This window comes from Tamandua tetradactyla, chromosome 5 (genome assembly GCF_023851605.1).
Source record: "Tamandua tetradactyla isolate mTamTet1 chromosome 5, mTamTet1.pri, whole genome shotgun sequence".
NCBI lineage: Eukaryota > Metazoa > Chordata > Mammalia > Pilosa > Myrmecophagidae > Tamandua > Tamandua tetradactyla.
Window position 1 is genome coordinate 99,485,371 of NC_135331.1, and position 14,170 is coordinate 99,499,540.

General features: G+C 38.8%; 1 protein-coding gene across 2 annotated transcripts in view; it reads right to left on the minus strand.

The window, feature by feature from the left end:
- The window catches only part of MED20 (mediator complex subunit 20), an 82,683-nt gene that overhangs the window by 46,729 nt on the left and 21,784 nt on the right, over positions 1 to 14,170 (minus strand). The window contains exon 4 of one of the 2 annotated variants that reach the window (XM_077161791.1): positions 2,057 to 2,138. The exons of the other annotated variant lie outside the window; for it this stretch is intronic. Within the exon in view, the coding sequence (XP_077017906.1) occupies positions 2,067 to 2,138 (72 nt within the window). The 3' untranslated portion in view covers positions 2,057 to 2,066. The remainder of the gene's footprint in view (positions 1 to 2,056; positions 2,139 to 14,170) is intronic. 2 annotated transcript variants of the gene reach the window in all.

The window sequence follows — 14,170 nt, forward strand, 5'->3', positions numbered from 1 at the left end:
CACCTTGTTATCCAAGATGTAATGGAGAGGCTGGAGGGAACTGCCTGAAAATGTAGAGCTGTGTTCCAGTAGCCATGTTTCTTCAAGATGATTGTATAATGATACAGCTTTCACAATGTGACTGTGTGATTGTGAAAACCTTGTGTCTGATGCACCTTTTATCTACCTTGTCAACAGTCGAGTAGAACATATGGAATAAAAATAAGGAATGGGGGAACGAATGTTAAAATAAATTTAGTTTGAAATGCTAGTGATCAATGAAAGGGAGGGGTAAGGGGTATGGTATGTATAATTTTTTTTTCTGTTTTCGTGTTCTGTTTTTTGTTTTTTTTTTAATTTTGTTTTTACATGGGCAGGCACCGGGAATCGAACCCAGGTCCTCTGGCATGGCAGGCAAGCATTTTTGCCTGCTAAGCCACCATGGCCCACCCTGTTTTCGTTTTATTTTTCTGTTGTCTATTTCTTTTTCTGAATTGATGCAAATGTTCTAAGAAATGATCATAATGATGAATATGCAATTATGTGATGATATTGTGAATTACTGATTATATATGTAGAACGGAATGATCATATATTAAGAATGTTTGTGTTTCTTTCTTGTATTTATTTTAATTTAAAAATTCATAAAAAAGTAAATAAATAAAATCTTATACCAAAATAAAAAAATTCTATCCCTTGCAAAAAAAAAAAAAAATACTCAAGTGAGAGAAAATGATAAAGCAAATGGGGCAAAATGAAAACAACTGGTGAATTTGAGTAAGAGTATATGGGAGTTCCTTGGAACATTTTTACAAATTTTCTGTAAATTTGAAAATTATAATAAAATTAAAAAACAACAAAAAGCAGAGTTAACAATAGAGACTCCCTCACAGAGCTGTTTTGAGTGCAAACAATTCATGTATTTAGTTCATGGTAGGCAATTAGGAAACTAAGAAATTGTTAGATATCTTAAAAAATGAGTGGTCAATTTGTTATTTGACCAACTTAAAGCATGAGTAAATATACTTACTATATTACGAGGCATGCATAAAAAGACACTAAAACAAGTGTCTAAACATTTTGCTTATGGATATCTGCACTGAAATTTAAGTTCTATTTTTCCTCCTCAATAGACAGTAATATCACAACTGCAAATGGATTATGGCATATACCAAATCCAGGGCTGTTTTCTAGCTAAATTGGGAGAAAGACAGCCATTAATCTGCAATTCAGTAAGGCATTTTTTATTGATTTTGGTTTGTTTTGTTTTATAAATACAATTTTGGAATGAAAAAATAGCAGCATTTAAGAAACTTGATGTGATCTTTAAATGTAACCCTTACAGTGTCTGCACCAGGTTCTACCTTTAGAAAGGAAGTGAGAAAAGGTTACTAACAGAACCCCAGAGATAACATAAATACTGGCAAACAAGACCCATTATAAAATGAAAGGGTAAAATTCTACCTTACGAATTGAAATAAAAGTCAAAAGTTTCATTAGATATCATTATTTTTACTAAAAGATTACAACTATCAGGTACACGGATGGTTCAATGGTAGAACACGCAACTTCCATGTGGGAGATCCAGGTTTGATTCCCGGACCATGCACTCAAAAACAAAAAAGAAAGAAAAAGAAAAAGATTAACAACTATCAAACTGTCTGAGTAAAACCTTGGTCAGTCAAATCACTTCATCTCAAGTAGCCTCTATTTTATCATATGTAAAATGATAAGAATAAGAGTGTCCACCTCATAAGTTTATTTATTGTGAGGAGTAAAAGAGTTAAAATTTACAAAGCACTTTTAGAACTTTCTGGCACAAAAGCACTATATATGGGTTAGCTACTATTACTAAGTTTAAGAAGGACTATGGTCTCTTCAATAATATGCTAGCAGTTAGCTTTTAGAAAAAAATTGAGAATGGAAACAAATACAAATAAAGCAGTAAGTGAGTACTGGTTAGATAGAAGGTAGACTTTCCTGATAAGGAAAATAATTAAATGCTGGAAAATCTTATCTACAAAGGTTGCCATATTACCTCTGAAGATTTTTTAAAACCGGATAAATTTTTATCTACCTGGGATGATTTAAGTGGGATATTGACTGAAGTTGCAGGATAAACTAGAGGTCCTTTCAAGGTCTCTTCCCATCCAAAGAATCTACAATTAATCAGAAAAACATTCAATAATGTGCAACCTACTCACTCATATCTGAAAACATAAACTTAAAAGATATTTTAAGTATGTATGTTTTTCAAAAGTTATATTGGGTAAAATTCTACTCAAGGAACAAATGGACATAAGGCTTAAATTTATCATGGAAGTCCATATTGAAAAAATAGTATTATTATTTGAACTAAAAGATTATCAATTTCCAAACAGTTTTAGAACTATTGACTGAGAAACAATAACTTATGTTGAGAATCTGACTTAGCACACTTTGGCAGAATTCAGTAACAAAAGGCAAGATCCAATCTTGGCTGATCTTACAGTTTACATTTTCTTCTTCAACAATATCAAATAAGCCTAAAATAATTTACATATAGATATCAAGTATAAAACAATTACTTTATTAAAACGGCAAGATCATACACGGAGTACAGCTTACTACTAAAGCCAACCCAAGCACATCTTAAAAGGAAGCGAATGTGTACGCACATACACAAAAACAGGTGCCTCAGATCAAAGTTATTCTTCATCTTGAAAGTTAAGAACAGACTAATCCTCTTGAAACTTAGAAGGAAAAATAGTAAAATTTTAAAACCTTCTGTGCTACATGAATCTAGTCAAATTGAATGGTTGCATACCAGAATCCAGGAAATAAACCATGAGCGAAATCTTATACTACTAACAGTAGCTGAATCCAGTAAGATTTAAGATTCTAAATTATTCATATGTATTAACAATCGATGATTCTGATACCCATATATCAAAATACAATCATTGCAAACTGGTACAAATCCCAAAGAACTAATCTTCGCAATTTATATAAACAGTATTAATTCAAGATTTACACAAGTTGGAAAAAAAAAGTTTATTTATGTATCAGAACATATACTAATGAAATAAACCCAAATAAGATTCTCAAGAACAGTGTGCATTTTTTCTTAAGTAAATTATGTAATATTTTGGCACCAAATTGCACCATAAATAATCATTCATATTTTTAGTTAAATGTAAAAGCTTCAGAACGAAAACCATCAAAACAAAATACTCAGCAAGAATAACCTAACTTTGTTTCAAATTTCTTATCTTGCTTTTAACTTCCAAAAGTATCTTAAAAATCAAAAGCTACAGAAAATATTAACATGTCTTTCTTTATTCAAAACCACAAAACAAGGAAGGGAGTGGAGCTGTCCAAGGCTCCAGTTGCAATGATATCCTCTAGAGTTTTTAATGGTAAAAATTGCTCAGAAATTCATTATTTAACATAAAAGATAAGTCAACCACTCTAATATTCTCCCCTTTTTTATTCCATTTTGTTAAGCGGGTGAGCTACTCCAGTATGAAACGTCCCACACAAAGCTTAAGGCAGCTTAGTAACTCAAAGCCATCCAAGCCCTGATATAAACCTATGCCCTAGGAAACTTCCCCCGTTGTTGATTATTTGCCTTTCTCTGAAATGATTTCTCAATATTCTCCAGCCACTGAAAAACAATTAAGCACAAACCTGGTTGACTAAGCGAAACAAAAAGACTTTCATCTCTATCCCAAAAACACTGCACTTTCCATTGAAAAGAAAATGCTGCCCCTGTGCTTGCAGGATAACATTGCTCAATACCAACACAATCACACTAGAGGCACAGCCACACTAAGATACAACCCATTTTCCCATGATCACAACACTAAAGAAATGAAGGGATTTTCAGCACCCAGAGATGAAGTTTTATCATTCATACAAGAACTAAGTCAAATCAAAATGAGTCTCATTTTTTCAAAGCGTACATGAAACTAGAAATCAAAAGCAATGAAAAATGGAAGCAGATTCAAGACTCCTTGAAGAGAAAAAGGTTTCTGGAATTTCCTACTTTAGAGACAAAGGGAGTAACAGTTTCAATACACAGTTCTCTTCTCAACAAAGAATTCCTTTCCCACACATACACACCCCCACCTCCATCCTTACTTTTTAGTTTTCACCCCTATCTCTAGCTCCCCTTTCACTCACCATGGTTCCTCCTTTTCTGCACCAAACAATCTCCACACTTGATCCTACACTTACAGCTTGTGTCCTGACCGTTCCAGACTTTCTGGATCATCTTCCCACAATGTGCACATTTGGTTCACACCCCTGTGCAGTCCACCCAGTTCTACATCCATCAGGACTTCTCTATCCTCCCTTAATTCCATTCTCTTCCCTTACTCCCCCCATCTCCTCCTTTAAATTCTGGGGCCCATCTCTTCCTTGTTCCTTTCAACCTCTGCTTTTAGCCCTGTCTCTCCACCTCACTGTTTTTACCTTGGATCTTGCTAGACCTCTTCAATTCGTGTAATTCCCCAGTTATCCTTGTCCCAGACCGCCATCACTTTTTACACCCTTATCTATTCTCCTTTAAGCTTTTCTAGTCCCCCAATGCTCGCATTAACGTCGCATCTCTCACCGCTATTTCCTTTCACTCTTTCCACAACGCATAATTCCTCACTCCGCCAGGTTCTAGTTCAGTATCTAATTCACCCTCCCTCACTTTCCGAAATTTACACCCATTGCCCACCCTCTAACCCATACCTTTCTCAGACCCTCGCCAGCAGTTCCCAACCCACTGTCGGTCCTTCAGCTCATCTTGCTCTGCACTATTTCACATCCTTGTCACGTCTGGCTCTTAATCACTCTCTTCCCTACTCCCAACTATAACCCAGTTCTGCCCCTCCTTGCCTTCCACTTCCAACTTACCCCAGTACCACCCGCCCCCAAATCATCCCTTACAAAGCTTTCCCCTTCAAATCCCTGCTCTTACACCTAACCCCAGGTTCTCTCCTCCCCAGCCCTGGTCCTCCTAACCTCATTCCCTGCCCGGCTTCCTTAACACCCACCGTGGCTTTTGACTCCCTCCTACCTCCTAAGCTGGCCTTTTCTCACTCCTTTCCCCGGCTTCTAACCCTTTCTCCTCTTAATCCTCCTCATCTCATTCTCAGCCCCGTTCCCCCCGGCCGCCCCCAAATCTCCCCTTGCCTCTCCCTTCAAGGCTTTTACCCTAAACCCGGTGGTCGCCCACCCCGCCAAAATAAAGCGCCCGCGCGCCCAGACTCGCAGCTCTCGCCTCCCGCCGGCCCCAGCCCGGGGCGCCCCAAGCTCGCCCGCGCCGCGGTCCCGCCCCCTACCGCCGCTCCTCCCGCCCGCGAGGCGCGCGCCGCCTTTGTCGCCCCTCACCCGGTGTGTGTGGATTTTGCTTCTTTAAAGGGGAGGGTTAGCGTGCCGGAGACTCCAGTTCCCGCCTCCGAGTCTCAGAATGGGCTCCCCTGGCCGTCGCCGCCTCCCCGGTCCCCGTCCCCCAGCCCCTGGCGCTACCCCCTTTACTGCCTCCCCATCTCCTCCGCCCCCTCCCTCGGCCCCCCTCTATTTACCGCCATCATCAGCACGCGCGAGCTGTCACCAGGGCGCGAGACAACCGAACACGACCCCGCCCACTGCCAGCCGATTGGCCCACCCGCCCGAGCCCCGCCCCTCCTGCCCCGCATTGCGCCAACGGCGCAGCGCTGGGCCGCGACCCCGGCACTAAACTGCCTCTCCGAGATTTCGCGCCTTGGGCGCAAAGTTTAGGGTCAGCCACAAACGCGTAGCCGATTTGAGCCTGGCGTAAGAGAAGGCGGCGTAGAGGGGCTTTGTGAATCGCAGCTCGAAGTTTGGTTGAAGCACAGGAGGTAAATAGGAGATTTCCAGACAAAGAAACTCTTAAAGGTACGGGGCTTATGTCTGTCCCTCCTCCTTAAAGGGCCAAGGACTCTTCCGAGCCCGTCTCCGCCCCCTTCTCCTGTGCCTTCCATCCTGGGTAAGAGAAAAGGAATTTTACGTTTACTTCCCGGCACTCTTTTTGGGGCACCTTTAACATCTCTCTTCACTGCGAAGGGGGTAGAGTCTTTCTCACTATCCTGCTTTTGTCTTGTTCTGTTAAAATACTAAGTTATTTTAAATTGTGTAGTTCCTAAAGAAGCAGTCTCAAAACCGTAGGGTTTCCAGAGGCAGCGTTTGTAGAAGTTACTATTGGCTCCCAGATGGACAAACACGTGTCCGGCTTTCGCCAGTGATGACCCAGGCCGGGTTCAGCTGTTTTGTGGGAAAAAAGGTAAAAAGTCAGCTTATCGTGAGGTTTGGGAAATAAATCAGACTGAGGTGGCAGTACCCCCTAGGACTTTCAGTAGAGTGGATATGAAGCCCTTAGGAAAACTAAACAGCCGCTATTCAAGTCTTCTCTGCCTCAGAAAAGGCTTCCTTCCTGAGTTTTGTCCTTACAAAGCTTGCGGTGGAGTGACATTACCCAAAATAAGAGTAACGCTGTTACATCACCCAACACAAGGGCAAGGCAGGAAAAAGCTTAAATTTAAACGTAAGGGCAAGTACAAGAAAGAAGAAAAACAAAAATCCCATGCATTCAGTTTCCCTGGCTCAAGGCTAAACACCTGTAAATATAAACTAGGAAGCACAAATGACAGAGGGAAAAATAGGAAGGCAGAAGCAGGATGTGCATATGTAAGCATAAAATCACAATGCCTGGAGCCAAGCGTAATTAGCTGTGAAAGGATTTCAAAGGCAATTAAACTTGGACATTTTAAAGAGGTTTGATGGAAGGAGAGGCTCTGAAGGTTTTTTTGATCAGGATTTGTCATGTGGTTCAAAGAGCTCAGAGTAAGATCCAGAGTTTAGCCCTCCCTTTGTCATGTATCACTTTTAACATAATTCTCAATTAGTACATTGTAACTGCTTACTTATCTATTTTCTCTTCTCTTCTTCCTCAACCCCCAATAAAAATCTTGGAGACTAAAACTGTATCTCATGCTCCCTGAACATAATGTCTGACATATGCTTTTCTTGAATGTTTCATACTGAGTGAAGGATTTTGGAGCCACTTAAGAATTCTCATGGAAGGGGGGCTCTCTGAATAGCAATCGGGATTGGGGGTGAGGATGGTGGGGAAGACTTCCAGTATTGTGACAAGCATGTATGAGATCAGCAGCTTCCAAAGTGTGGCCTATAGCCAATACTATTTTCATAATAATACTTAATACTAAGTCATTGTTTGCCTTTGTGACTGTGATGACATTTACACTGATGATGCTAAAGGAAGAACACTTAAAATTACTGGTGCCGGACTTCCTGGAAGATGGCGGCTTAGTAAGACGCGCGGATCTTAGTTTCTTCTCCAGGACACCTACTAGGGGAGTAGAAACGATACAGAAAGCGCCCAAAGCCACAACAGAGATAAAAAAGACAGCGTACCCCATCCTGGAATGGCTGGCTGGCTGAGAGAAGCAGCTCGGGTGAGATCGCCGAGGCGCGCGGGCCTTACCGGGCGGGGTGGCAAGCGGCCGGAGTTACTCCCTTCCCCCTTCCCGGGCCGGCTGGGAGAATTGGAGAGGTGGTCCCCTGAAACCAAGGCGACTGGCGCCCACACCACGCGCAGCCCCCGGACCAACTGAGAGAATTGGATCGGAAACCCCCAGGCCGCGGAGAACGGTGACCCCGTGACTGCCGGGGAACGTGCACTCTCTCGGGCGGGCCGCTGCCGCTGGCGCCCTCCCGCCATGCGTGTTGCCCAGGGCTGACTAGGAAATTCGGACGGGCTCTTTCCCTGGCTGCGGTGACCAGCAACCCTCCCTGCGTTCGGACCCCGGACCGGCTCAAGCCGCTTCGGCTAGCGAACCCCCAGGACGACGAGAGTTTTCCAAAGTTTAAGGTCCCACAGCACCTTTTACTGGTGGGACCCGCAGACAAACGTGTGCCACGAGCGCCACCTACTGGGCAGGATAAGAAAAACAGAACCCAGAGATTTCACAGAAAAATATTACAACCTTGCTGGGTCCAACACCAAGAGAAATCTGAATAAATGCCCAGACACCAGCAGCAGAAGATAACTGTCCACGCTCAAAAGATTGAGAATATGGCTCAGTCAAAGGAACAAACCAATAGCTCAAATGAGACACAAGAGCTGAGACAACTAATGCTGAATATACCAACAGAAATGGAAAACCTCTTCAAAAATGAAATCGATAAATTGAGGGAGGACATGAAGAGGACATGGGCTGAACATAAAGAAGAAATAGAAAAACTGAAAAAACAAATCGCAGAACTTATGGAAGTGAAGGATAAAGTAGCAAACATAGAAAAAATAATGGATAGCTACAATGATAGATTTAAAGAGACAGAAGATAGAATTAGTGATTTGGAGGATGGAACATCTGAATTCCAAAAAGAAACAGAAACTATAGGGAAAAGAATGGAAAAATTTGAACAGGGTATCAGGGAACTCAAGGACAATATGAACCGCACAAACATACGTGTTGTGGGTGTCCCAGAAGGAGAAGAGAAGGGAAAAGGAGGAGAAAAACTAATGGAAGAAATTATCACTGAAAATTTCCCAACTCTTATGAAAGACCTAAAATTACAGATCCAAGAAGTGCAGCGCACCCCAAAGAGATTAGACCCAAATAGGCGTTCTCCAAGACACTTACTAGTTAGAATGTCAGAGGTCAAAGAGAAAGAGAAGATCTTGAAAGCAGCAAGAGAAAAACAATCCATTACATACAAGGGAAACCCAATAAGACTTTGTGTAGATTTCTCAGCAGAAACCATGGAAGCTAGAAGACAGTGGGATGATATATTTAAAATACTAAAAGAGAAAAACTGCCAACCAAGACTCCTATATCCAGCAAAATTATCCTTCAAAAATGAGGGAGAAATTAAAACATTCTCAGACAAAAAGTCACTGAAAGAATTTGTGACCAAGAGACCAGCTCTGCAAGAAATACTAAAGGGAGCACTAGAGTCAGATACAAAAAGACAGAAGAGAGAGATATGGAAAAGAGTGTAGAAAGAAGGAAAATCAGATATGATATATATAATACAAAAGGCAAAATGTTAGAGGAAAATATTATCCAAACAGTAATAACACTAAATGTCAATGGACTGAATTCCCCAATCAAAAGACATAGATTGGCAGAATGGATTAAAAAACAGGATCCTTCTATATGCTGTCTACAGGAAACACATCTTAGACCCAAAGATAAACATAGGTTGAAAGTGAAAGGTTGGGAAAAGATATTTCATGCAAATAACAACCAGAAAAGAGCAGGAGTGGCTATACTAATATCCAACAAATTAGACTTCAAATGTAAAACAGTTAAAAGAGACAAAGAAGGACACTATATACTAATAAAAGGAACAATTAAACAAGAAGACATAACAATCATAAATATTTACGCACCGAATCTGAATGCCCCAAAATACGTGAGGAATATACTGCAAACACTGAAAAGGGAAATAGACTCATATACCATAATAGTTGGAGACTTCAACTCACCACTCTCATCAAGGGACAGAACATCTAGACAGAGGATCAACAAAGAAATAGAGAATCTGAATATTACTATAAATGAACTAGACTTAATAGACATTTATAGGACATTACATCCCACAACAGCAGGATACACCTTTTTCTCAAGTGCTCATGGATCATTCTCAAAGATAGACCATATGCTGGGTCACAAAGCAAGTCTTAACAAATTTAAAAAGATTGAAATCTTACACAACACTTTCTCGGACCATAAAGGAATGATGTTGGAAATCAATAATAGGCAGAGTGCCAGAAAATTCACAAATACGTGGAGGCTCAACAACACACTCCTAAACAACGACTGGGTCAAAGAAGAAATTGCAAGAGAAATTAGCAAATACCTCGAGGCGAATGAAAATGAAAACACAACATATCAAAACTTATGGGACGCAGCAAAGGCAGTGCTAAGAGGGAAATTTATTGCTCTAAATGCCTATATCAGAAAAGAAGAAAAGGCAAAAATTCAGGAATTAACTATCCATTTGGAAGAACTGGAGAAAGAATAGCAAGCTAACCCCAAAGCAAAAGGAAAGAAGCAAGCAAAAGGAAAGAAATAACAAAGATTAGAGCAGAAATAAATGAAATTGAAAACATGAAAACAATAGAGAAAATCAATAAGGCCAGAAGTTGGTTCTATGAGAAAATCAATAAGATTGATGGGCCCTTAGCAAGATTGACAAAAAGAAGAAGAGAGAGGATGCAAATAAATAAGATCAGAAATGGAAGAGGAGACATAACTACTGACCTCACAGAAATAAAGGAGGTAATAACAGGATACTATGAACAACTTTACGCTAATAAATACAACAATTTAGAGGAAATGGACGGGTTCCTGGAAAGACATGAACAACCAACTTTGACTCAAGAAGACATAGATGACCTCAACAAACCAATCACAAGTAAAGAAATTGAATTAGTCATTCAAAAGCTTCCTAAAAAGAAAAGCCCAGGACCAGATGGCTTCACATGTGAATTCTACCAAACGTTCCAGAAAGAATTAGTACCAATTCTCTTCAAACTCTTCAAAAAAATCGAAGTGGAGGGAAAAGTACCTAATTCATTCTATGAAGCCAACATCACCCTCATACCAAAACCAGGCAAAGATATTACAAAAAAAGAAAACTACAGACCAATCTCTCTAATGAATACAGATGCAAAAATCCTCAATAAAATTCTAGCAAATCGTATCCAACAACACATTAAAAGAATTATACATCATGACCAAGTAGGATTCATCCCAGGTATGCAAGGATGGTTCAACATAAGAAAATCAATTAATGTAATACACCATATCAACAAATCAAAGCAGAAAAATCACATGATCATCTCAATTGATGCAGAGAAGGCATTCGACAAGATTCAACATCCTTTCCTGTTGAAAACACTTCAAAAGATAGGAATACAAGGGAACTTCCTTAAAATGATAGAGGGAATATATGAAAAACCCACAGCTAATATCATCCTCAATGGGGAAAAATTGAAAACTTTCCCCCTAAGATCAGGAACAAGACAAGGATGTCCACTATCACCACTATTATTCAACATTGTGTTGGAGGTTCTAGCCAGAGCAATTAGACAAGAAAAAGAAATACAAGGCATCAAAATTGGAAAGGAAGAAGTAAAACTATCACTGTTTGCAGACGATATGATACTATATGTCGAAAACCCGGAAAAATCCACAACAAAACTACTAGAGCTAATAAATGAGTACAGCAAAGTAGCAGGTTACAAGATCAACATTCAAAAATCTGTAGCATTTCTATACACTAGTAATGAACAAGCTGAGGGGGAAATCAAGAAACGAATCCCATTTACAATTGCAACTAAAAGAATAAAACACCTAGGAATAAATTTAACTAAAGAGACAAAAAACCTATATAAAGAAAACTACAAAAAACTGCTAAAAGAAATCACAGAAGACCTAAATAGATGGAAGGGCATACCGTGTTCATGGATTGGAAGACTAAATATAGTTAAGATGTCAATCCTACCTAAATTGATTTACAGATTCAATGCAATACCAATCAAAATCCCAACAACTTATTTTTCAGAAATAGAAAAACCAATAAGCAAATTTATCTGGAAGGGCAGGGTGCCCCGAACTGCTAAAAACATCTTGAGGAAAAAAAACGAAGCTGGAGGTCTCGCGCTGCCTGACTTTAAGGCATATTATGAAGCCACAGTGGTCAAAACAGCATGGTATTGGCATAAAGATAGATATATCGACCAATGGAATCGAATAGAGTGCTCAGATATAGACCCTCTCATCTATGGACATTTGATCTTTGATAAGGCAGTCAAGCCAACTCACCTGGGACAGAACAGTCTCTTCAATAAATGGTGCCTAGAGAACTGGATGTCCATATGCAAAAGAATGAAAGAGGACCCATCTCTCACACCCTATACAAAAGTTAACTCAAAATGGATCAAAGATCTAAACATTAGGTCTAAGACCATAAAACAGTTAGAGGAAAATGTTGGGAGATATCTTATGGATCTTACAACTGGAGGCGGTTTTATGGACCTTAAACCTAAAGCAAGAGCACTGAAGAAGGAAATAAATAAATGGGAACTCCTCAAAATTAAACACTTTTGTGCATCAAAGAACTTCATCAAGAAAGTAGAAAGACAGCCTTCACAATGGGAGACAATATTTGGAAATGATATATCAGATAAAGGTCTAGTATCCAGAATTTATAAAGAGATTGGTCATCTCAACAACAAAAAGACAGCCAACCCAATTACAAAATGGGAAAAAGACTTGAACAGACACCTCTCAGAAGAGGAAATACGGATGGCCAAGAGGCACATGAAGAGATGCTCAATGTCCCTGGCCATTAGAGAAATGCAAATCAAAACCACAATGAGATATCATCTCACACCCACCAGAATGGCCATTATCAACAAAACAGAAAATGACAAGTGCTGGAGAGGATGCGGAGAAAGAGGCACACTTATCAACTGTTGGTGGGAATGTCAAAGGGTGCAACCACTGTGGAAGGCAGTTTGGCGGTTCCTCAAAAAGCTGAATATAGAATTGCCATACGACCCAGCAATACCATTGCTAGGTATCTACTCAAAGGACTTAAGGGCAAAGACACAAACGGACATTTGCACACCAATGTTTATAGCAGCATTATTTACAATTGCAAAGAGATGGAAACAGCCAAAATCTCCATCAACAGAAGAGTGGCTAAACAAACTGTGGTATATACATACGATGGAATATTATGCAGCTTTAAGACAAGATAAACTTATGAACCATGTAATAACATGGATGGACCTAGAGAATATTATGCTGAGTGAATCCAGCCAAAAACTAAAGGACAAATACTGTATGGTCCCACTGATGTGAACGGACATTCGAGAATAAACTTGAAATATGTCATTGGTAACAGAGTTCAGCAGGAGTTAGAAACAGGGTAAGACAATGGGTAATTGAAGCTGAAGGGATACAGACTGTGCAACAGGACTAGATACAAAAACTCAAAAATGGACAGCACAATAATACCTAATTGTAAAGTAATCATGTTAAAACACTGAATGAAGCTGCATCTGAGCTATAGGTTTTTGTTTTGTTTTGTGTTGTTTTGTTTTGATTTTACTATTATTACTTTTATTTTTTTCTCTATATTAACATTCTATATCTTTTTCGGTTATGTTGCTAGTTCTTCTAAACCAATGCAAATGTACTAAGAAATGATGATCATGCATCTATGTGATGATGTTAAGAATTAATGATTGCATGTGTAGAATGGTATGATCTCTAAATGTTGGGTTAATTTCTTTTTTTCTGTTAATTGAAAAAAAAAAAAAGAGAAGGGATAATTGGAGATGAAGGGATACAGACTGTACAACGGGACTGGATATAAAAACTCAGAAATGGACAGCACAATACTACCCAATTGTAATGCAATTATGTTAAAACACTGAATGAAGCTGCATGTGAGGTATAGGTTTTTTGTTTTTGTTTTTTTTGTTTTTTTTTTCTTTCTATTATTGTTTTAATTCTTATTCTGTTGTCTTTTTATTTCTTTTTCTAAATCGATGCAAATGTACTAAGAAATGATGAATATGCAACTATGTGATGTTATTAAGAATTACTGATTGTACATGTACATTGAAATGATTTCTAATTGTTTTGTTAATTCTTTTTTTAATTAATAAAAAAAAAAAAGAGTGAAAAAAAAAAAAAAAAAAAAAAAGAATTGGTGATTGCATGTGTAGAATGGTATGATCTCTAAATGTTGGGTTAATTTCTTTTTTTCCGTTAATTAAAAAAAAAAAAAAGAGAAGGGATAATTGGAGCTGAAGGGATACAGACTGAACAACGGGACTGGATATAAAAACTCAGAAATGGACAGCACAATACTACCCAATTGTAATGCAATTATGTTAAAACACTGAATGAAGCTGCATGTGAGGTATAGGTTTTTTGTTTTTGTTTTTTTTGTTTTTTTTTCTTTTTCTATTATTGTTTTAATTCTTATTCTGTTGTCTTTTTATTTCTTTTTCTAAATTGATGCAAATGTACTAAGAAATGATGAATATGCAACTATGTGATGTTATTAAGAATTACTGATTGTACATGTAGATTGGAATGATTTCTAATTGTTTTGTTAATTCTTTTTTTAATTAATAAAAAAAAAA